The following is a 24,213-nucleotide window of genomic DNA, read 5'->3' as shown; positions in this document are numbered from 1 at the left end:
CCATCACATGGTAAAAACTATTCAGGTAGATATTCACAAAATTATCCTAAAACATTTAGTTGCTCCAGTAAGGCAGAATCAGATGAAACAACAGGATCACTGTGAAGAGCAGGAAGATATATAACATGAGACCTGATGCAGAGAGCCCTTAATCCAACAAACAGCAGCTCTAGCTCTTCATTCTGTTTCAGGCAGATCCTCCTACATCCTGTTTCAAGCCCACTGAGAGGTTAAACCACTACTGATTAGCTTTCCCTTTAATTTCTCAAAAGCATCAAAGTTGCTTTATGATGTTATTCATAGTCCGATGTATTCCACTGAAACTAAAACAAAGCCAAGCTCTCTGAGTTTAATCTGTACTAAATCTGTACACAGCACTTGACTCACCACTTTGTTATGTGCCATTAGCTGTAGGATGCTAGGTGTCACTCGGCTCCAGAACTCCAGGGCTGTAAGGATTGCTGTAAAGCTAAATTCATTTTGATTCTGGACTGTCGGAGCTACTGCTGTTTGTTCACAATACACTGTCCAGAGCTGAGCAAATATAAATGCATGGAAGAGGGAACACATGTGCAGAACAGATGTCTGTAGAAACAGAAAATAGAGGAAAATATTTATTTAAGTAAGTGTAATGGATACAGTGCAGAGGCTTTCAAAGCACTCTTCTGTCATGCATCCTACTGTGCAGTCTTGCCCCTCACTTTCCATGTTTCTCTCCCATTAGGAACCAGTAAGTCAAGTACGCTTCATAACATCTTCACCATGTTTAAAAACTAGTTTTGTATTTACAGACTAAAAACTGCATTTACAAACACACACTCCCATGCAATCTTAGTGTATGTCATGAAGGTCAGTCCCTTTAAAGAGAAGATTAGTTTTGCAGAACAGCTACTTGAGACTAGTTCTGAGATGTCCTTGATGGAAAAACTCCACTGCAATCTGTAGAAGGCCTGGAGGCTCTGGCACATATGACTCCATTTCAAAAATGCTGCTGGGGTAGGTTATTCAGATTCTGATCACCTGAAAGGAAGGCTACCATAGAAAATACATCATCTTACATCTGTTCTGTGAATCTGTCAACCACTTCTACCTTGCTGGGACAGAACTGCTCACAGTCAAAGAAAGTAAGTTTTGAAAAGCTATCAGAGAATTCATTTTGCATACTCAAGCATGGCTCTGTGCTAATACGTGTTATATATCACAGTGTCTGAGCCTCCAGGAGTGCTGGACATTAACTACTTCATTACAAGAAAGATGCTTCTGGTCAGAGACATTTTCTCAGTTTGCAAGTGCAACAGTGATTCATTCTCTGTGACAGTGTGACTACACCAAACATTGCAATGGTTGCTTGGTAACTGAAAGAGGTATTTGAAAGAGCAAAGAAAGGCCAAAGAAATGAATGGGAAGCACCTGTGTCTTGGCCGGGTGAGGGGAAAGAAAGGGGGATTTTACGTACAAGATAAATGTGTGATCATTCTGCTTCTGTTGCTAATAAAATCGTGGTTGGTGTCAAAGACTGCTGCTATATCTGTGTTAAACTACTATCACAAATGGCTTATGATTTGCAATAACTCTACTTGTCCAGAGCACCTTGAGAAAAAAAGTTGTGCTTGAATCATCGCTGTTTGTAATTAACTTTTGATCATAACGTTATTTATAGGTTATCCAATTCTACTACACAACTAGAATAAGTAATTTTGAGAGATTTGCTACAGAGATGGCCATTGCTAAAGCTTCAATTTGGAATTCAGTTTTTCCTTCCTCACTCCTGTGCTGAGATATTTTGAAATAGTTGAATCTCAAAGTTAATTGTGATTTCATCACCAGTTTTCTATGCATTAAGAGGCACCTACACAAGAAAAACTACAGAGATTATTTTCCCCAGCTCCCAGATTTTAATAAGGTTTTACCCCTCCTTTTTTCTTACAAAGAAATAAATGTTCGCAATAATAAGGCCAATATATAACACACCTCCACTTAAAGCACAGAATCCCTTACCTTTGATTGCTCTGGAAACCCAATCAGAATAACAATAAGATGGTCAGCAATTTGTGAACCCGCATCCAGTGGAATAGGCATGCAAGATGATGAAGAATTTGGACAGACAACATTGTGTGTCAGAGACCCCAGAAGTAGCCAGGACAGCAAACGAATGTGTGAGACACATTCTATGAACTCTTTGGGCCTGTCAAGAAAGAGCGGATTTTACAATGATGCTAAATTTTCTGGTTTTCCCCAAAATATGGAGTCTCCTTATGCACACTAGGCAGATGCAGTCTCAATGTGCTGGAGGCACAGATCATTGGTACAGCTTATGGGAAGACTAGAACCACACAGAACTTAGTGGACTTGATGTACTGTTAACAAGTCCAACAGAACATATTTGGTGGGTCCGAGAAACAGTCTCCATAAAAGGCTGAAACATTCACAGGTTCACTGGTTGCATACACAGTGATTTTTTTTACATGGAAATCATCAGATGGGAAGGGTTGCCCAAGTGGAAATGATCCTCTCAGCTCCCCTGGACAGCCCATGGGTAACAGGGTGATGACAGGAAATTCTTCACTCCACAGCAAGCTCCAAGGCAGGCACCATGCCTTACTTCCACTTCTCCAATGGTAAAGTGGAGTTAATTTCTCTTTTCCTTAGCCCCTCCCTGGACATTTGAACTGCATATTTCTGAGGGCACTTTTTTGTGACAGTTAAGTATTCATCTACCATCTAGTGTAATGTCTAATTGTAAAGTAATGTGCTTATATAATTTAAAAAGCAGTAACACTTTTCTGGTGTCATTTTGTCTGTCCCCTTGCTGCTACCAAAATCAGATTATATACTCATTTGAATTCCTAGGCACAGGAAAAAAATAATTGTTTATTTGATCAATAAATCAGTACTTACTAGGCCACTCTCACTACTGTTTTTAATTTCTGATTTGATGTCATTGTCAAGAACTCCTAGCAGCAAAGGGGCATTCCATCAATTTTTTTTTTTAATAGACTGATATGATGCTCTTCCTAAGGAATTCACTACCTTCAACTCAGAACACATAGTCCTTTTTTCACATGTAAGAAATTGAAGTGCAAGGAGGTAACAACTCCATTTCCAAAATAAGATATGCTCTCCATTAAAGTACATGCAGATGTATCTACAGGACTAGAGCCTAAGCAGCTTAGTCCCCAGAATCCTGGGGCACATAGTCTGGGACAAAGCTGGGACAAGAATACAGGCTTGTTGAAACACAGTCTACACTCAAAACATCTCATTTGTTGTCACTGTAAGACAAGGGACAGCATCTCCTTGTTGAAGACAGAACTCTGCAGATTAGGATTTCTCACAGTGAAAACGGATAAAAAAACATGTCTTGAAGGTCAGGACTTCCCTCATCTAATTAACCAGATGTAGTCAGTATTTTTATTATCAATACATTTACAGTTCTCGCTCATTTCTATACCATAATTTCAAAGGACATTTCTCATTGTATTCTCTATAACTCCCAACATATTTTCTATAATTCTAGGACTGATCAAGTACCTGTGTGCTTTTCACTGTCTGTATCTAGATTGAGAATCAAGTTAATTTCCAGGGTAACTCCAGTCAAGCAAATGGAGTTAACTCCACTGTTCCTTTGGCACGTACTTTAAATATTGCATTGATGAACTCCTCAGTTAAGGATCAGGGAGCTACTGACCAGCTGTCTCAATGACCCACAGCCACCATTCCCTACTGTAGGTCTTATCTATAGAATCCGGCAATAAACACAGAATTCCATGAATATTTCTAACTCATTTTAGGATTCCTTTTTGTGCAAAAGCATTCTCACCCTTGTTGCATCGCAGAAGGAGGATGGTAAAGCCAAGGCAAATACCGGATCACAGCTTTGTTGTCTCTGTGGTTTCCCCGTGTGATTTCCATAGCAGCAATCTGAGCTAAACCAACTTTCAGATGTCCACCAAATGTGTCTTCATGCAGTGGCTGAGAACAAGTCTTCATGTGACTCTGCAAGGCAAAGATCTGATTTCCTACCCAAAAAGAATATGTCACTTGAATTAAGTTCTTCCAAGCAATAGCGTATTCTATTTCATTTCCCTTCAATTCCTTTCTCAGGGTCTCTAACAGTGTCTACAAAACTACAGAACAAAACTCAGAAATAGATTTTTAAAAATTCTCCAGTCCCTATATTAATAACAGCTTTATGATGCAGATCTTTCCACAGAGGGCCACACTGTCAAGAGCCCCCTCAAAATATGAATTGTGCAAAATGTACAGGCACCTTTTGTATCAGCAAACTCAACAGTCGATGAATACAAACTAATGGTTGCATGTCCAGACAGCTTCAGTGAAGATGAAAGAATCTAACCATTTAAAAAGATAGCATCTGGGCAGGAAATGCCTTCCCTATGCAATATTCCATTTATATGTACAGAAATAAGCTGTCATTCATTCACCAGCAATATGACTATGTTGCACTACTCAGCTGCTACAAATGGCTTCAAGCCCTGGAAATAAAATGGCTAGACGTTTTACCAACAAACATGCAAATATTTCTGCCTGAAAAGATAATTTATTATCCTGCTTTGTCAGCTCTCAGGAATGTTTCATTGGTGCTTCCTGAGATACTTCCATATTTCTAATTAACCTAACCTAGCATTACCTTCTGTTACTAGACTAACAGAACACATGCTGAGTGCATTTGCTTGCTTAAAGGAGAGCCATATGCTTTGCACAAGAAAATCCAGGTCATCAGTTATTAAATTATTATAACAGGATAAAAATCAGTGGACCAGTAATATTTTATAACAGATAAGTATCTGACCCCAGCAACTTAACACTCTCCAAAATCACTTTTTGAAGTCTCTTTCAAGGAAAAAAAAAAAAATACCAGCATGAATATTTAATGACGTTGTTATAGAACCAGGTAAAAAGGATAGAGAGGTGTGCAGCCAGATACATTATGCTTCTTCAAAAATGGTGGAATTTTCTACATAAAATCTTGCTGAGCTTTACTGATTAAAATGTTATCCCAAAGAGAAAAATATTAAACTGAACAAAAACAACAAACTGGGATGTGATTATCATGAGAATTAACATTTATACCTTTTTTATAATGCAGTAGTTGCTAATATGCAGGACTGAAAATAATTAACCTCTTTCAAAGAAACTATTCTCAGACATGCAAAATAAGACATTGGAAATGAATAAACAACTTTAACTATCTCTGTTCACTGAATTTCTACAGAGAGTAGAAATTTCAAAATCTGAAAACCAAGATTAAACTTTTGCTGTTGGGATTGTTACTGGCCATTTAAATCATATAGTATTCTTTGTGTTAGTTTGGTAGCCCAGATGCTGTTGATACTCATAGTAAGAAATTGTACAACTGGATAATTTTAGGACTTACTTCCTAGGAACACCTCTGTTCATAAAACCCAAGCAGCATAAGTAAATGTATTAAATGAGCTTACAAGAATTTCAGTCTAGATGTTGTGAATTTGTTTAAAGTTCTTTCTATTTATAAACAGAAATGTTTACAAATATTTTCCCAACTATGTTGGAACCACAGAATAAGTTTATCTGGTCTGGTTAAATAAGAACTGGCTTTTCATTTTCCAAAGACAGCCAGAGCTTATTCTTTACAACACATAAAACTATGGTCATATTTGACTCTCCTATTACATTAATCTTGTTCTCAGATTCCTGTATTACATGGCTAAATCAAAGCAGCATGAAATTTTAGCCCATTTGGTTCTGATTTAGTTTTAAACAGTCAGACTACACATTTGGGAAGCTTCTTGTCTAATTTCAAAACATAAAAGTGAAGAACTGTGTAAAGTTTTAGTTCATGTCCTATCTATATCCATGTAGGAAAAAAAAATAGTCCTACTGAGCATAAGAAATTATCATCTTATCAGACTTAAACATTGTAAGAGCATTTCTAAAAATCAGACTACAAGGGAGAAGGAGTAGAAGAAAAGAATGCAAATGGCAGAGCTTTCTACAGAAACATTTTACATGGGAGGGAGGATACCTGCAATTATTTATATATACATTTTCCCCGTTCCTGTTTCAGATAAGTTTATGTTTTTCTGTGGAACTGGCAAACCAGATGCATCTCACCCTCATTTATGATTCATTTGCCTACCTATTCTGAAAGTAGTTCTGAACTGTAAGAGAAACGGGTGAATAACATTAAAGAATCGAGTGGGAAGACAATCCAATTCAGCTGAAAATTGTTAATTAATTTACGCTTCGAAGTAAATTTCTACTCCAGCACAAAAGGCTGCTTCCTTTATTAGAGTATTTTTTTAAAACTCAATGGGATTCAAGACATATGGCCAACAGGGTAAGACCTTAACAAAAGCGGTATTTTGTCCAGTTGTCCCAGTTTCGGCTGGGATAGAGTTAATTTTCTTCCTAGTAGCAGGTATGGTGCTGTGTTTTGGATTTAGTTGAGAATAATGTTGATAACACACTGATGTTTTAGTTGTTGCTAAGTAGTGCTTACCCAAAGTTCAGGATTTTTCAGTTTCCCGTGCTCTGCCAGTGAGGAGGTACACAAGAAGCCGGGAGGGAGCGTGGCCAGGACAGCTGATCTGAACTAGCCAAAGGGATTTTCTCTACCATAGAATGTCATGCTCAGTATATAAACCAGGGGGAGTGGGCTGGGAGGGGCAGATCACTGCTCAGGCATCTGTCAGCAGGTGTTGAGCATTGTGTATCACTTCTCTTGTTTTATTTCTCACTCTTTTTGTTGTATTCCTTTTCATTATTATTATTGTTGTTGTTATTAAATTTTATTTTATTTTCATTCTCAAACTGTTCTTATCTCAACCCCCAAGTTTTACTTTTTTTTCAATTCTCTGCCCCATCCTACTGGGAGGGGGGAGGAGTGAGCAAGCAGCTGTGTGGTGCTTTGTTGCTGGCTGGGGTTAAATCACAACACCAGTAAAACAAGGTCACTGCAAGTTTCAAAAGATGTGAGTTTCAGCTTAGCTGAGATTCTTCTTCCTTTGTGGTAAGTATTATTAACTTGCAATAACATGTTCCCTCTGAGGCATGAGGTGGAATGGAGGGGGCAGGGGGACAGTGAGCAAGTGAATGTGCGAGAAACTAGTAGAGTAAAAGTTCTCACTTCATTGCTTCATAAACAAACTCCAGTATCGGAATCCACTACAGGTTATCATTTATTCTGTCTTGCCTGCCACAGAATGCTTGCATGAACTTGTAGCATGAAACACTCCAGTGCATTTCCAGTAACTTTCAGCAGGGACTGGTACAGTAGTAGAGAGGCCCTTTCAGGGAAACATTGTACTGATTTATCAGGAAAACAGACCATCAACACCCTTTATTAGCAGATGCACTCTGTGTTATAGAAGCACAGTGGCTCTTGAGGTTAGATGCAAGACCTTGGTCAAAGAACTTCCCTAGAAGACCACATGCACCAAAGCGCAGGCATGTAAACAATGGAAATATGATTCATACCAGTCAGAACAGGACAGCACTGTATCTGTCAACTGAGCTTTAGATCACATAAAAGCAGATTGGCAGCCACTTGACTGTGACCCATGATGAAATGACCTCTTTCAGTTGATGAACTTCCCTTTGGATCACCAAGTCGTTGGTGTACAAGGACTAAAATTCTACTGTCAGATTTCAGAATTGGCTGTATCTTTGACGGCACAGACTCTCCTCCATACCTGTAACAGTCCCTCTGCTGCACTCCCACACCATTCATTTGTCTTGCCAGCTTTGCAGAAGTTAGAAGCATCAAAGCCTAGTCACACCTCTGCCTCCATTTTATGTGCTGAAGGAAATCCACCCTTGTGCCGGGTACCAGTATATAGCTCAAAAGACTACGCTCTAACTTTGCTTCACACTGAGAAGTGACAGATGGTTCCACTATAACACAGGTATTTTCCCTCCACAAAAAGGAGGATTTTAATAACCAAAGTTTCACCTCCAGCTCAGTGCTCACTTAGTACTCAGCTACAATAAAACTACCTAAAGGGACAGTGTTATGCTAAATAGAATAAATATTGCCCCCTCCACAGCATTACAACTGGCTATTAGTGATATATTAGCTGAAATATTACATTCTTTATTTAAGCTATTAACAATAAATGCTACTTTGCTAGCAAATGAAACAGCTACACTTCTATTATTTCCTATTAAACAGCAGCAATGTTACTTAACCTAGTTCTTTTCTAAAACATCTTAAAGAATTTTCATTTTGTAGGAAATTTAATAGATACTGGCTTCCCCCATGAAACAGAAATTCCAGGTTTTGACCAGCTAATTATTGCTAGGATGTTTTCATGAAATTAATTCCTAAATAAAATATTTAATGTTGACAGAGTATTTTCCTATGACTCCTACAGAAACCAAAAAGCAGTTTGGACTGCAGAGGTAACAACTACTTAGTTTTCCCCACCTCAACAGAATATAATCTGACAATAAAAACAACAGTATCCATAAGAAAAAAGACCCTTTTTTTTTTTTTTTAGGTCAATTAACTGCATTTTAATAACCTCTGAACTTCCAATTAACTTAAGTGTCTGTTTGCATATATGAGAGACACAGGATTCCTCCAGAAGAGTGTAATGAGTTATACAGGCAAGGAGTTTTGTGCTTCCATGGGTTATATTGAACATGACTACTTCTCACAGTGATTTTGGTATGATGTTAGCTTATCATCAACATTTCAGAAAAATCAAACCTGCATTTTTATTGTGTGCACACGATATTTGAATCTGCCTCCACTTCAATACTGCACAAGCTACCAATCCCCCAGAAGCATCTAATCTATAACACTACTAACATTTTTTAAAAAGAAAGAAATAAACCTGTCAGTCATCCTCCAAGACTTCCAACCATTTCTTCCAGGCAGGTTCATTACAAAAAACCACATATACATTAGATCAATGTATACCCAGAACCAACCTTTAATTTGGTTAAGGTATGCATATCTGCAATGAAATCCAGCACTTCCCCAACATACTGCCTCATGCATTCCATTGCTGCTGTTCCACACTAGAACATAAAAGAAATAAGTTTAAGTACCAGGTTTTGAATACGTTCATGTTTTTGTCTTTGTTTCTTGTTCACCAGAACACAATTTGTCTATCTCAAAATCTTTATTTTACTTTTGAGTTAGATTACTTTAATTAGGAATGGGTATTCTTTGATGGTTTTCTTCTCACTGTAATATGCCCTCTTATCTGATGATAGTATAAAAAGATAGCCCAGTCACTGTAGTTTCTTCATGTATCATAAAATACTCTTATCTGTGACAGCAATAAAAGATTAACTGATGAAACTTTCCCTGTCATGTCATCCTGAAATTTACAGTGGTCCAGAAGCAAAGTCTTAAAAAGTCAATGAGAGTTTAACAACTCAGTTCTTCAAGCAGCTGAGCATTTCTGCAAGTGGAACCAATCAGCTACAGTCCCAGAAAACAAAATTCAGTCACAAGCACAGATGCTCTTATATGCACATTAATCATAATGGAAAAACAGTTTAAATGACTGGCTTTGGGTTTTTTATATGTAAACATCACTAAAATGGACACCACTGAAATTTAACTGTTAGGGTTTTTTTCTTTTTTTTAAACTAACAAATGTTTTTGGGATATTAGTGAAGCAAAATCATTCAAAATACAGCATTCTAATGGCACTTAAGCTAACTGCAATTTTCAAAAGGGGAGGCAAGGCTAAGTGAATATAAAGGCGAAGTGAAATCCTTCACAAACTGCTCCAGTTTGACCATAAAGGTGTAAGCATTGAGAAGCAACCTGTGCCAGAGCAAGAATGACCTCAAAGGCAAAACAAAAGGACTCAGTGTGGTGCTTGCTGTATTCTCACAGTACAAATTTTCATAATCCTTTTCCCAGAACACAATGAGAAATGCGAATCTGGCCTTCGGCTACTACAAGATGTGCCCAAGGTGCGCAAAGCAGTCAATGGAACAAAGCTGTCAGGTTAAATAAAGGCTTCAAACAGACCAAAGAACCCGGGAGAGAAGCTTTCAGAAGGCAGTAGAACTGACCCACTAGGTATCATATAAACTTCCATTTACATGTTAATAGTCTGAGGTGAAGATAATGCTAGCTGAGTTCAAGGGGAACTATGCCTCATCCTTCGGGGCCAAGTAAAAGCAATGCTTAACTTTTGAGGCTAAATGATGAAATTATCAAATTAGGTATCTTTCTGAAGTAGCCAGAAACTACTGTCTCTAAAGTCATAGGCTCAGGGCAAAACATTGCAGTAAAATTTACAGTGGAAAACTACTCTTCTTTGAGCTCTATTTAATTACCTACACTTGGAAGGTATCTATTTAAATACCTACACTTGGAAGCTGATTACCCTATCTGAGTATACAAATGAACCAGATTTAGTTTTGATCACAGAATTATTAAGCCATAATTGAGTTTTAGTGGCTGAAATTTGAGAAACTGCTAGCATTCTATATTTAAAGAACTGACCTGGGCACTTCTTATTTTTGTGTGTTAATATCAATCTGCACAGTGTTGAACTATGCCACCTTCTGGCTTTTCAAATGCTATGCCTGTCAGTTCCCTTGACAGAACAACGAACAGTAAAACAAGGTCAGCGGCAGCCCTGCCAGCATATTCTCCATCCAGTTTATGTGGACTAAGGATTCCACATGGGTTCTAAAATACTGAGTAATAGAATTATAAAAGAAACTATACTCAGACCTCTGAAAATAATGCTCGGTTACAAAAGACTTCTCTCCAACCATCTATTCTGTTTCATTCAAGCAGCAGGCAGCCTGACTCTATGATTTCTTCTCAAATGATCACTTTCCATCATACCTCGCAACACCAACATTAGTCTATCTATTTAAAACAAGTAAAAAATTAAAATATTCTGTTGGGAGGAAAGGTTTTACTGAAGATTTGCTTTTTAAAAAAGTCACTCACTTCAGAAGATATACAGAAAAGATCCTATTAGGTCACCCCTAAAGCTGACAGAGACACACATACAGGGAAACAATTTTTCCTCAGCTTGTGAAGCAGACCTGGGCTAACACTCACCCATCTGTTTGGGTACTCAGTCACATGTGCTATGGAACAAGCCAAGACCTCCAGTTGTGTTACTTCCTCGCATGTTCATCAGGTGCATATTCAGCACCCAGGCAGTTATGAGTACTGCTAAATTAGCTACACTCAACAGCAGGATATAGATGAATGTCTCCTACGTTACCAGAAAAATACCATTAACTCCCTTCTTTAACCGGATAATCTTTTGTGAGAATGGAGGCAATGGCTTGTAGCTTTCCTCCCTGCTACCGTTTTTTGAGACATTCAGCTGGTCTGTTCCCCACATGTTGTCATCTTGAGCGCAGGCTCCAGCTAAAGTCAGTTACATGACATGATTATCAGTGAAAGTAAGGGAAACAACATCAAGTTCAGAACTTTTCCAACATTAATAAAAAGGAAACAGCATCTCAATCTCTGCCTGCAATACACCTTACCAACCAGAAGAGAAATGAAAAGGAAAGAACATTAAAATGAAGTAAAACGAGCTGAATAAGATACATTTTTTAAAAACCAAAACTAAGAGATTGAGTTTGATTCAGTACTTACTCCAGGCATAGAGGCAATCATCTGTTTATGCAAGATTGTTGACTCAGCTAGTTTTGTTCCAGCATCTGCACAAACAAACTAAGAAGAAATTAAAGTTATTTTTTAATTATTTTTGGAGAAACCTGAAGACACTAATATGTTATTCATGACTTTATTAAAATCAGTTCAGATCTCTTCTTGCTTTTATTCAAGATAATTTGCCTTTAGAGCTCTCTCTCTTTATAAACAATCTAGTTAACTCACCATTATAAATGAGCTAATTTTAGTGAAAAAAAATCTGACTTTAGTGTGCTTAATTAACACATATATGCTGTGTAGAAGTAATTTGAAGAATATTATATAATAAATCAGACCTCCTTCATGAGCAAAAATATGTATCTTTGCTATTCCTATATCACATGTTCCTCTTTCATTATAGAGTAAAACATGATAGAGAATGATAAGGCAACATGCCATGTCCTTCACTGTGATACTACAATACTTTCACTGAAATTCTACAATGATTAATTATATGAACAATTTTGAAGTTGAGAACATATTGGTATGGTGTGGTATAACTTCTGCATAATACAGGCCACGGCACTACAAAAATACAAGCTGTTTCTGAGAGAAGGTCACTATAATTCTGTTATAGTAGAATATCTCTAAATGCTTTTGTTATGCTTTTATTTTCCTTGTCTTTTTTTTTGCTTCTTTTTATTTTCAAATCTCTTGACCCAAAATCTCTGATGTCCACATCATTCATACAGTAAACCTGCTAATACTGTTATTTAATCATTATAAGCTTCAATAAGGCATTGGACACCCTGCAGATGATTTGCTTATTCCTAAAACTTGTCCTAATACTGTATTTGCACTTGAGCAATTTCTGTCCATAGTGATGCAATGTAACTTTCTAAGAAAGAACAAACAGAAAAGAATTGTCAAACTAAGGTCTAAGCCTTAATTTTCTTTCTTGAAAATTAATACTGTGGTACCTTCACAAACTGAGACAGATATTGACTACACAATTACAGTGTCTGATGCATGTGTGGTAGTAGTACTCTCAATGAACGGTCACTCTTCTTGAAAATATTTCCAAATAACCTTTACAGACTTAGAATTTACTCTTACATTTTCACAAGCTTTACCTTTCAATGACAGATTTAATCTAAACTCAGAGTGACTACCAAGACTTGGAAACTATGTAATCTATGTCTTGACAAAGAGTCTGTTCTTCGAGATAAATACCAGAAAAACATACCTAAGTTTAGAATAATAATCTAATCAGGTATCCTCAGACATAGGCCTGGCTCCAGTTGATGACTCTCCTAGTTAGAATTTATTTTACACCAGAATAAGCCAAATGGAAATAAAACAGGAATCTAACTCATATTTCAGTTGAGAGATGGCCTGGTGCTCTAATGGCCACAGCTCTAATAATTACATGAGAAGCAAAAGAAAGCCTTAGGGTTATAGGCTGTATCAATTCCGTAAAGACAGTTGAGTCTTAGTTCATGCAATCATGACACTCCACTTCTCTTTTAAAAGAAGGACCATTAATGGACTTAGGCAAACAGATGACAGATTTTCTCTTAAGGCACCCTATATCAGAAAGAGCAATGCTGACACTGGGTTCTCTGGACAACAGACACATTGTTGTCCTGTGTGAAGGATTTCTCGGTGAGCCATTTGTGTGTAGATTAGGGTTCCCCTGTACTACATCAGCTGCAAAAAAGGACCATAATTCTCTGAAGAATCTGGCTGAGTATATTTAGCATCCAACAGTGAGGTTCAGTGCACTGCTACAGACATTGTACAGTACTCAGCATATAAGTCAACAAAAAACCCTTGCCAAAGACAAATGCCATTTCTTTTAGACAGTATTTTAAGAACAGTAAGAAGCAGCAGCCAAAGCAATCTCTACTGGCCTCCTGTAAGCTTTCTATACCTTTTGCACAGAGGAGTTTGTATTAAGTAACAGATATTAACTTATATGTGAAAAACTGCTGACAAACTCCATTCCATTTCTAATGAATAATTAGGCCTTGTTTAGCTTATCTTTCTCATCATCACTGCCAGCTCCAAGGATCCTTCCTAAAGTTGCAATGCAGTCAAAAGAGGATGGGGAAACCAAACTCAAAATGAAAAACTTCTTACACTTCCAGTCCAATTCACTGTCATTTATGTTGTCTTCCTCTACAAATACTGTAATACATTAAGATGTCACTGGCAAGAGATTTAATGCCAGCCATATGCAAAGCAAAAAGGAAAGAAAAATACCCCCCCACTACAAATATATGAGAAATGGGCAAATAATTGCCATGCCTCTTACTGGCATTGTCTGCTGAGATACAGCTGCAGAATGTCTAAATGGGAATGTCTGCTGACTATAGTGAATTATCTATATACCATAATCTATCTATATTATACCTCCATTCATAATCAGTGTTTTTAAATATATATTCTTCTAAACATATTATATGTAACTTTAAATCCTTCCATTCAGTAATTAGTAGATCAGATCTTCACAGAAACATAAAGTGGAACCAGTAGATATACAGTGATTTACATTAGCTGAAGGTCCAGCCCAAAATAAGAGTCACCTAAACAAAACAGATCAGATACACTGAACCTTAGAGCCTGACTCAACAAGCAAATCCTAATGAGACACTAATATAATTTAAAGTCAATGGAAATCCTGAATATGTGTGCTGGTGAGATGTGAGAGGGAGAAAAGTACTGGGAAACAAAATGCTGGGTGAAGAAGCAGTTCCTATGGAAACCCATGGAACAGCAGCATGTACATGATGGCTTTCATTTGCTAGGACAAATCAAGGAGACAGACTTTATGTACCCTTTATCATGCAGGACACCTATCCAATGATTGGGGTGATCTGGTTAAAATTCTCATTCTTTGTAAAGTGGGATAAAGTTAACTCTCATTTTAGCACTGATGTCACCAGTGACACTGATGGCACCATGTAATTTGGACAAATGTGGGTGTCAAGTGTACATTTCTCGGAATTCCTTTGTTAGTCAGCCCACGACTGATCTATCATTAAAGTGCTCCTAGCTCCTTTGTTATCTTGAACATTTTGATTGAATCTCCGTATTCTGTGTGCACTGTCTGTATAGAATCTTGAATACAGGCTAACATGTCCATGGGGACATGACTGTCTTGGAAATTAAAACCACTTACATTTGGTGCTGTGTTAACCCTGCTACAGCTTTATGGATTCAAAACCATACAATCTGAATTAATATTGTAGTGGCTTTGTGTGGTGAAGAGGTGAACCAATCCCTTCATTCTATTAACGGTACCAAAGAAAATTAAAATAATCAATCAGATACATATGTGGGTTTATTAGTAGGTTTCTTAAATTACAAAAGTGCTTAAGATGGGCTTAGTGGTTACTATGGTATTTAAATTCAAGAGGCTGTTGAATGATTCAGACCACATACTACCAAGGGCTGCCAATTTGCACAGTCAATGGGAGAAGTAGTCATCATGCCTCCAGTAGGCATCTATGGCAGATGGTCTGAATACAACTCCTATTCTTTACCACTGACTGCATAAAAACAGAAGCTGGCTGCTTTGGATAGCAGGAAATATGAATCACTTCATCAGCCTCTGAAAGAGAGACATCATAAAAGACATTTATATCCACATTAGGTGCTGTTGTGTAAGGTATGAATACATCCCAAAGTGAATACAGCATATGGGAACTGTGCTGGGAGGAAAACCCAGGCAATTATCATTTTATCTTCATGAGATAAAGATAATATAAGAGAGAGTTTTGCTTACTGTGTCTATCAGGCGATTGACTCAATCTGAGAGACAAGTGTTTACCAGTTAAATCCCACTTAAATCCCACTGGCAAAACTGATGTGTCATGTTTGCATTCTCAAATGAGGAATCCAGATTGACTAGACTGTGGGACAGTCACCTATGGGGTAGCCATAGGGCTGAGCTATACAATGGAGCAATGCAGAAAAATTGCTTTATTCTGTAATAGAGGAAAAGTCAGTTCAAGTCAACAAACACCGTGCGGTATCAAGCTACATCACTGCACCCGTAAGATAGAGAGAGGTTGGTGGTTATTTGATTGTCCTGGCTGGGACTGAAAAAAGAAGCTTGAGCTTTAAAAAAAAAAAAAAAAAAAGGCACATTTCTGCTTTTTAAATCAAAATGGATTAAAAAAAATAACCTTTACCATTAAAAGAAAAAAAACCCAAGTGTCATTCTTCCCTGCACCAAATTCTTCCCCTAACACTGATGGCATAATAATTGTTTTCAGAGTTATCCTAACTGCTATATAATTTCACTTGTCAGTATTATTTCTCTGTCAACTGGCAACCACTTATTTACCATGAGTAATGTACCAGTACTCAAAAGGAAGTGAGCCCATAGTAAGCTGTATGAAGCTTTGACCCCATAATGGGAGGGGAAAGAGTGAATGGAGCTGTGATGCTGGGAGCATTATGAATGATCTACGTAGCAAACATCTTGCTTGAACCTTACAAAGTGGTGTTGTGGTTGTCCCCTATCATTTAAAGTTACTGAATGCATATAACGGTTAGCTCATTGTAAACAATGAGAGCCCACTACCTGTGATTAAAATTGATGGACTTCAGTAAATTGTTTTTGCAGGACAGGCTTGTGGTGCCAAACAGTGCCACTTGGCATTTTGCAGGCAGAAAGATTTTTCACAAGTTTGCATCCTACTTCCTCAGATTTTTCTATGAAAAAGATAGCTTGACTCCTACCTCAGCAATTCACAGAATGAAAGGAACAGAAATATTGTCTATGTATTCTTTGCTGGAAAAATCCATGTTAAAAGAGAATGGCCTTCAGGGACTGGAGACAGCTTACTGCCTGCCTGAACAGACAGAAACTGAGTTTTGGTCCTCATCAACTAGCACCCCTGCCTACACAAACCGCTCACTGGTTTTGGGGCTATGATATGACAAGGCAACAATTGGGTCAGCTGCCCCACTGGGACACGGTATGAAGCTCAATGAACTCGATCCTTATGGGTTCCTTCCAACTCAAGATACATTCTATGATCCTCAATACATCAGCAATGATCAGTATGAGAATTACATGAGAATCTCCTGTACCTGCACCAACAGCAGCAGATTCATGTCTGGTAAGGGTGACTTTAACTTGAGTGCCTGCAGTAACTCCAATATGACACTGCGCGTCAAGTAGAATTTGTCTCTTTCCTACAACAGAAAAACATAGAATTATGAATGTCCTGAAATTCACTGATATCCACTAGTAAACCATAAAGATACTTTTTATCTATGTTTGAGAATAAAAAAGTTACAAAAGTGGACTGGTTTCTTCTGTCTTACAAAAAAGCAGACATCATTCATCATTTACGTAATTCTACAGACTCCTTTGACGTTGTATCAGGCACTATATCCAAGATTTTAATATTTCACATGTGAAATACAGATATATTTTATAAACCATTTTTAAGGCCCAGGCATGCAGCGTAGTTTTCACTAAGCAGTACCATATAAAGAGAAAAGCAATAAGGATTGACACAGGAGGACAAAACTGGCAATAGTATTTAGCATTATTCTTTCACTGAACCTGCCAGAAATGGTCTACATTTTTACCACACATTTTTTCTGTTGTCATTCTCCTTAAAATAAGGATGCCTGCGCTAAGGCAGCTTGAACATCTATTTTCATTCATTAGACTAGCAGTACTTTTCCACTTATACAATAAAAACCATCTTGGCTACAGCTGCTACAACAGAAACATTTTAAAACATAGGGGAAAAATCAGCCAATGGAGATTGGAACACTAAGAACAGAGTTGTAATGCTGAGACAGCAAGGAGGTACAAGAGATAAGATGAGCCTGTTATACATCTCACTTTGACATTCTCTGACTTTAGACAATAAGATAAAAATGTGAAACAAGTCTATAACCTGCTACTGACCAGAGCAACTCAAGAATTTTGATCAGCGGGAAGACTTAAACTGAGCTCTCTTTCAAATGACCATTAGAGATGAAATAATGTTGTCTAATAAAGAGAACATATCCTAAGTGTGCTTAAGATTTAAAGCCTAGTATCTTCCATCTTGTAAATCTCATGCTCTTGCCTGCTTACTTAAGTTAAATGTGTGGAAATTTTTACACAATCAGGGCTTCAGTTCCTCTGTGACATCTGTAAAATGGGATAATGTTTGCCTCTTCCTAAGAGAGGTCTTGTGAGGTTTAGTTAGTAAGGGTCAGTTTGAAGGCCACCTTCAGCTGCACACAGTAGCAAGTGCTGCTTAAAGGGAAGGAGTTGGAGGAGATGAATAGCTGAAAGTGAGAGGAGCTTTGGTTGCAGCAGACCAAGAAGCCAGTCACCGGCGTTCCTCTTCAAAGAGCTGATGTCACCACATTGTACCTACGTAGCATACTGCCAAACAGAGCTTACAGCAACAGTGCGTGTCTCCCACAGTACCCACATACCTTTAAATGAAAACAGATTTTAAATATCAGCCCCTGATTTGGGAGAAGGTGCCAAAACAACAGAATGGTATGTCTTTCATGGACATTATGATGCCAGACTGTGAATCAAGAGACCTTACTTCAAGCTCCTGGTTTGATCTTCAGTTACATGGAGTGTGCAGACAGATAACACATTTAGCTGATGGAACGGGCCCCAGACTGCAGTCGTTCTTGTCTGACTACATTGCTGCAGTCTAGGCAGCTAAACTCACAGGAAGTTAACACTCAAAAATTAAAAAAGAAAAAAATTTCTAAAAATTTTTTAAAAAATCATTTCCTTACGGGAACAGCAAACACTGGACCAGTTCAGCTGTATTATGAAACCATTACTTGAGGGGACAAGTACTCAGAAGTCACACATCCCACATATATGAATGGTGCCCTGGTAAGAATAATATACGAATATCCAAGAGAGGTCAGACCAGAACAAATGTCCTCGGTAACTTTCCTCCAACAAGGCCATAAGCAGATACAAAAGGAAGAATAAAAACAAGGCAAATGCCACTACTACCCTCCTAGTCATCAACTGTTTTCAGCTCAGGGAACTTCCGAGCTCAGTGCAGTTTCTATATAACTCATAACTCTCAGTGGATTTACACTGACTTCTTGGACTCATGTCTACTTTTAGCATACCCAGTACTTGGCAAGAAGTCACACACTGTTCAAGAACCACTTCCCTTTACTTGCTTTGACACTAGTTACTACAAACTTAGTATGTTCTTGTTTTTGTACTGGAAAGGCATGAAATTACCCATCCCTGTCTGGGTCACTTGTGACCTTACAGACCTCTTTCACATTCCCATCTGTTGTTGCTTTTTCAGATTGAAGAGCCCTAACTCAGTTGCTCTATATGTGGAACTCATCCTACTGTTTGATCATTCTTGTTACCATTATTTGAACTTTCTCCAATTCTACTATATTCTGACTGGGAATGGGGAACCAAAATGGTGCACAATAGTCAAGGTGCAAATAGACTCTGATTACTCACTAGAATTCACCATCAAAAGTGACCCTTCCCACCATCATACGCCTTCACAGTCTCTTGAGACACATACATAATGCAGTGCCATGCTCAGAGAGCTGACAATTACATCCCCCGAAACACTGGAAAGAAGTTCCTCTCACTAACCCAGTACAGTAGCTGGCACATACCATAAAACAAGAGAGGTAAAATTCTTTCAAAAGCATTCAGCTATTTTATAAACACCTATGCTACACAGGATATAACTGGGCCATAATAAATTGCTTTGTCAGAACACTGGGAGGATGCATAGGCTTCATGAATCTCAGCCTTCCTTGGCTCTAAGGATAATACAACACTGAGCTACCTCTTTCTCAAAGAAGTCTCCTATTTCAGCCTAAATGCTTAATGTTTGTTAAGCACATGCAACGCAGAGAGATGAAGCAAAATCAAACAAATGTTTTTTGACATGTGACCTCTTGCTTCCTGCACTGTAAATCGGGAGTGATGACACTGAAGTCAATAGCCCAGAACACCCTTCTTATCAAAGTCTACTTATTCCTATCATTCTGCTGGTGACAAATATGTATAAACACAGTTTATACATACTTTAAAAACTTTATATTCTGCCACAGAGCCATAAATGGGTATTAGTTCCATGAGAATAACGTCCCAGGAGTCACATGTGTAAATCTGCTACCAAAGAGTCAAGAATACAACCCCTTTAGCCTTTGTTCAGCCAAATTAACCCTCCCAAATGTCTATGTGTCCATATAAAAAACAACTCTTGCAGCCTTCAAACTGTGACTTTCCAGAAGTCTATGCGTAGAATGGGAAACCACTGAAGTTTGTTTCTAGCACTATCTCAGAGCCCAAACTTAGTAATAAGAATAGTAAATTTGGTTCTTTAATGGAGTGGCATGCTATCCTCCAAGTAAGCCAGTATAAAGCAAAATTCTTTACTTTATCTCTGTTGCTACTACAGTGATTACAAATACTAAAGATTGGCCACTTCAATATTCTTTTAAAAAATTCAATAGCAAAATCATGTCATGTCCAATTCAGTGGCATTCTGCATTTACTTAATAAGGGTCAACAGAATGCTAGCAAAAGGCTAACTTTAGGTTCAATCTTCAGCAGCTGTAAGACATAGGAAAGCCAAAAAGTGTTCATTTAGGACCTTGAGATACTTGAAAGGAAAACTAAAGAAGATTACAATCCACAGAAGGGATGCTACTCTCAACTGAGAGTTCCAAAGGCACTGAAAAAAATCAAATTGCTGACCCGCAACAGAAACTCAAGAGAAGGAAATATCAAATTAGCGTGAGTCTTCAGGCTCCAAGACAAAAGAAACCGAGATATTCCTGCCACAGGGCATTAGGAAAATGTTGGGAGATAAAAAAAGATTCAGAGTGGTCGTACAGCACTGACCTCTACAAAGCACATGTCAGAGTGGCTTGGTCTTTGAAAAGACAAGAATCCTACACAGCTTAGCTGAAAGTTAGCGTTTTGTTCCAGCCAGCACATTCAAAGTTGCAAAACAAGTAATTAAATCTGAATAGCTTCAATGTTCACAAATTATATTCCTTCTGGAATTCACTTCTACGTGGTATTCTATGACAAACACTCTTACTTGGCTAAAGTGACTTCCACTGTAGAGAAACACAGACATCACAGCTGATTCGTTTTCTTTTCTAACAGCAATCATTAATTTGATATTTATAATGCAAAACCATGGTAAATTTTCAGAAATAACAAAGATAATGTAGCATGGAGTTCCACTAAATTAAGCATTTTGTGGCTGTAAATTGCAGGAGACCATTCATTAACGATTCCATTTCTGGGTCACCAGGTTGCATTAAACTAAATCAAGGAGGAGATTTTATCAAGCACTATAATCCAGCTTCCTGTGTGCAATTAAGTATTCAATATATTAATAGAACATCGAACCAGGAAGCATGCAAGAAACACATAGGGTTTTTTAATACCATGGTTTTAATAAAATTTTTGTGAAATAACCGAAACTGTGGAGCATGAGGAGTGAAACATTTCCTGTATTTCATAATTTGCTTTAGCAGGCATACATGAAATAGACCACAAACGCAAGAGGATTGTCTTTTCTTCAGTTTTAAATGGGGCTTTTTTTGGTTCAGTGAAAAAAACCCACTGTTGGACTTTAACTTAACATTTTTCTCATTTTGCCTTGCCCAAAGCCTTAACTATAGATCTAACTCAAGTTACTTCCAAAAGGGGGACAGTCTCTTCTGTATTCAGGATTTTTTCTTTTATAAACGCTTTTCTTTCAAATGAGACAAAAAGTAAGTATTTGCTTGTTGTAATTAAATATACTGTTAGTTTCTTTTAATGCTTCAAACCATTACATCTGGTAAAAGTTTTCTTATTTTCTTGTGGTGCAGTTTTCCCGTGAAACTGTCACTGCTTTTATCATTTCTTTTTCACTGTTTGTCCAGTGATATTTTAAGTCTTACCAAGACTGAAGAAATGCATGTCCAGTTGTACATTATCAATATAAAAAATCATGTAGCTACTTATGAGAGAATGTTTCCTGAGGATTAATTACTGTTTTGACAAACATCGGGGATGGAAAACTTGGTGGCTGAAGCAACATTTTTGCTCAGCACCTTAATAATCTACATAATGGAGCATATAGGGCCTTAGTAAAAGGTTTGATTGTTTTTTGTAGATTTTGTTGGTGTTCAACTTCTCACCAATAGCTACAAAAATGAACTTGAGTAATAACTGAGTGTTATTTGTACATCATAGCTTTCATCCGGGAATCTTAAAAACTTTTTAAAGGTGCAAACATACCGCTCTCTTTTCTGCACAGCTTATAGCCATGCACACCAAAGTGAGATACCTGATACAGAATGAAACAGGATTTAAGGTGGGAAGCTCCTAACCTGGGATTTAAGCCGGGAAGAATCCACCACTTTACTTAGCTATCTGTTGCCTCCCCTCACAGCTGTGTTCTCAAAAGGCACTACCAGGAATATTTAAGTTTTTACTGCACAAATTGGCTGAACTTGTGCACTAGGAAAAATATGACTGTACAGACATTTGAAGTCATGCATGAATACCAGGTATCATCTCTACAACAGAAAAAAATTTCCAAGTCATGAAATCACACCAAAATACTTTTCATAGCAATATTTTCAACAGGTTCCCCTTATCTGTGTCTATACTGTGAATGTGAAACTCATTATTATTAAAAGGCACTGAATCATGATCGCTACTTGATTAGCCAAACTACATTCAAACTGTTGTCATGTCTGAAACTTGACACTGATTTCATCTTTACTTACAAATGTACTACTTGAGGGAAGTAAGATTTTGTCCTATTTTCACTGGTCCCTAAAGGAAGATATAGTCTCATTATTACCTTAGTGAAGGCTCGGTAGCACAAACCACACAATTCCACCAGGTAGGCCAGAGTGAAGACAGCATTCTGAATTACAAAGCTTAGTAATTTTGAAAAAGGCTCCAGAAGACTCTGCAATGACATGATTTAGAGAAATCAGTAACTTGTTGCCCAGCAAAACAAAATGCATTTCAACTCTGAAACACCTGAATCGAATAGCATTACCTTTGGCTCAGAGGCCATCTTGCTGGGATTTACACTGTTTCAGCCAAATGGCTATTCTGTCTACCATTTGTCTTCATGTTTGTATGAGACATTAGAAGCAAAAAATTAGAAAATAATTTCACCTCTGACACAGTACTTTTAAGAGATTCTGTAGTGTTTATGCTGAAAACCTCACTGACCTCAGTGGAATTGCACTGCAGAACTTCCAAGGAAGTTCATTATTATCTTTTTTTTTATTTTTAAAGAAAAAAAAGAGGAGTGGGATGGGGGAAGAGAACATCAGATCTATGTTCACATCCACACAAGAATGTAATCCCACCCACACTTTACTGTAACCTAGATTCCAAAGCTCTTCTCATTCTCCAAAGAGTATTGGACTGCACAATTTTATGCTTATATATAATACTTTCCTAGCTAGAGGCTAAGAACACATTCATAGAATAGAGCAGGCTGGTTAAACCTGAGGCAACAGAGTTTTATCTTCTTGGAACTTACCCTGGTGGCACTAGTGGTAGGTATCTTCAACAAGCAAATCATGATTCTTAAACTAGAATCTAAAGAACACTGTGAACACATTTGAAGGCAGGAAATGAAAAAAAAAAAACAGGAAAAAAAAAACAAACAGAGTTAGTACCTTTCTGTGCACATGTCTTGCTTTTAGTGGTAGCAGCTATGAACAAGTTATAGGTGAAAATGATTCCTAATGATTAATATTTACTTACCTTGCCTAAACTGGCTTATTCCCAAACACAAAATTATACCCCTTCAATGGTAACATACCACAGCATGGGCCTTGAGACGGTAAAATTTCACTAAAGGGCTAGTTTAGAAAAGTTAACTATGTTGCTTTTAAGACAAAAATTTCCTAGAAATATATTTGCACTGTAATAAAAATGGATTGGGGATAAAAAAAATAAAAGAGTGGAGTAGCAGGAGATACACACCATCTACCTCATTTTATATTTCTGTGGTTGCCCTGGGCTATGACATTCTCGCCCACACTCCAAGACAGGGCTGTAACTCACACCCCATAACATCAGAATGCACCCTGGCAAAAGCTGTTCCAGGTGCCTCCTGGTGTTTTTCCATATGGTGTGATCGATTTTTCTTCTGAGTAAATCACACAGGTTGCAGCACTGAATGGAACTTTTCAGGGTCTATACATTGTCTTGCCTCGTCCCTGCTGCAAACATCTATAACAGAAAAGAGTCATTTATGACCCTAAAGGAAGGAACAGGAAATGGAAAGTTCAGGAGCAAGCAATTATTTTACTTGCATCACTAATGATACCTCCCATGAATAAAAGGAAAATCAGAGTAAACACTCCATCTAACTGTTTTGTGAATAGCAGATATGCAGTTGGAACTATTGAGATCCAGTTCATTTCTTTTTATGTATTTCAGATAGACAAGATGCAACAGATTGCAGTGGCTAGTACACGAAGGGAATGGTTACTGCCTTGTTTGGCTTAGTAAGTGCTGCAGGATAGTGCCTCAATTTACCAAAATCTAAAGAGGTTTCAAGATCTGACTATTGCATAATAGTGTC

At 37.7% G+C, this 24,213-nt stretch overlaps 1 protein-coding gene across 9 annotated transcripts in view; it reads right to left on the bottom strand.

Moving 5' to 3' along the window:
• UNC79 (unc-79 homolog, NALCN channel complex subunit) overlaps nucleotides 1–24,213 on the bottom strand; it is a 114,643-nt gene that overhangs the window by 8,659 nt on the left and 81,771 nt on the right. For all 9 annotated transcript variants that reach the window (XM_074868660.1, XM_074868663.1, XM_074868661.1 and 6 more), the window contains 8 exons: nucleotides 23,161–23,229; nucleotides 22,462–22,572; nucleotides 16,706–16,810; nucleotides 11,603–11,680; nucleotides 8,938–9,027; nucleotides 3,821–3,996; nucleotides 1,999–2,185; nucleotides 388–585 (listed from right to left, as the gene is read on the bottom strand). In XM_074868660.1, coding sequence (XP_074724761.1) covers nucleotides 388–585; nucleotides 1,999–2,185; nucleotides 3,821–3,996; nucleotides 8,938–9,027; nucleotides 11,603–11,680; nucleotides 16,706–16,810; nucleotides 22,462–22,572; nucleotides 23,161–23,229 — 1,014 coding nt within the window. The remainder of the gene's footprint in view (nucleotides 1–387; nucleotides 586–1,998; nucleotides 2,186–3,820; nucleotides 3,997–8,937; nucleotides 9,028–11,602; nucleotides 11,681–16,705; nucleotides 16,811–22,461; nucleotides 22,573–23,160; nucleotides 23,230–24,213) is intronic.

This window comes from Strix uralensis, chromosome 4 (assembly GCF_047716275.1).
Source record: "Strix uralensis isolate ZFMK-TIS-50842 chromosome 4, bStrUra1, whole genome shotgun sequence".
Taxonomy (NCBI): Eukaryota; Metazoa; Chordata; class Aves; order Strigiformes; family Strigidae; genus Strix; species Strix uralensis.
Note: the sequence above shows the minus strand (reverse complement) of the source record. Positions and strands in the feature narration are given on the sequence as shown.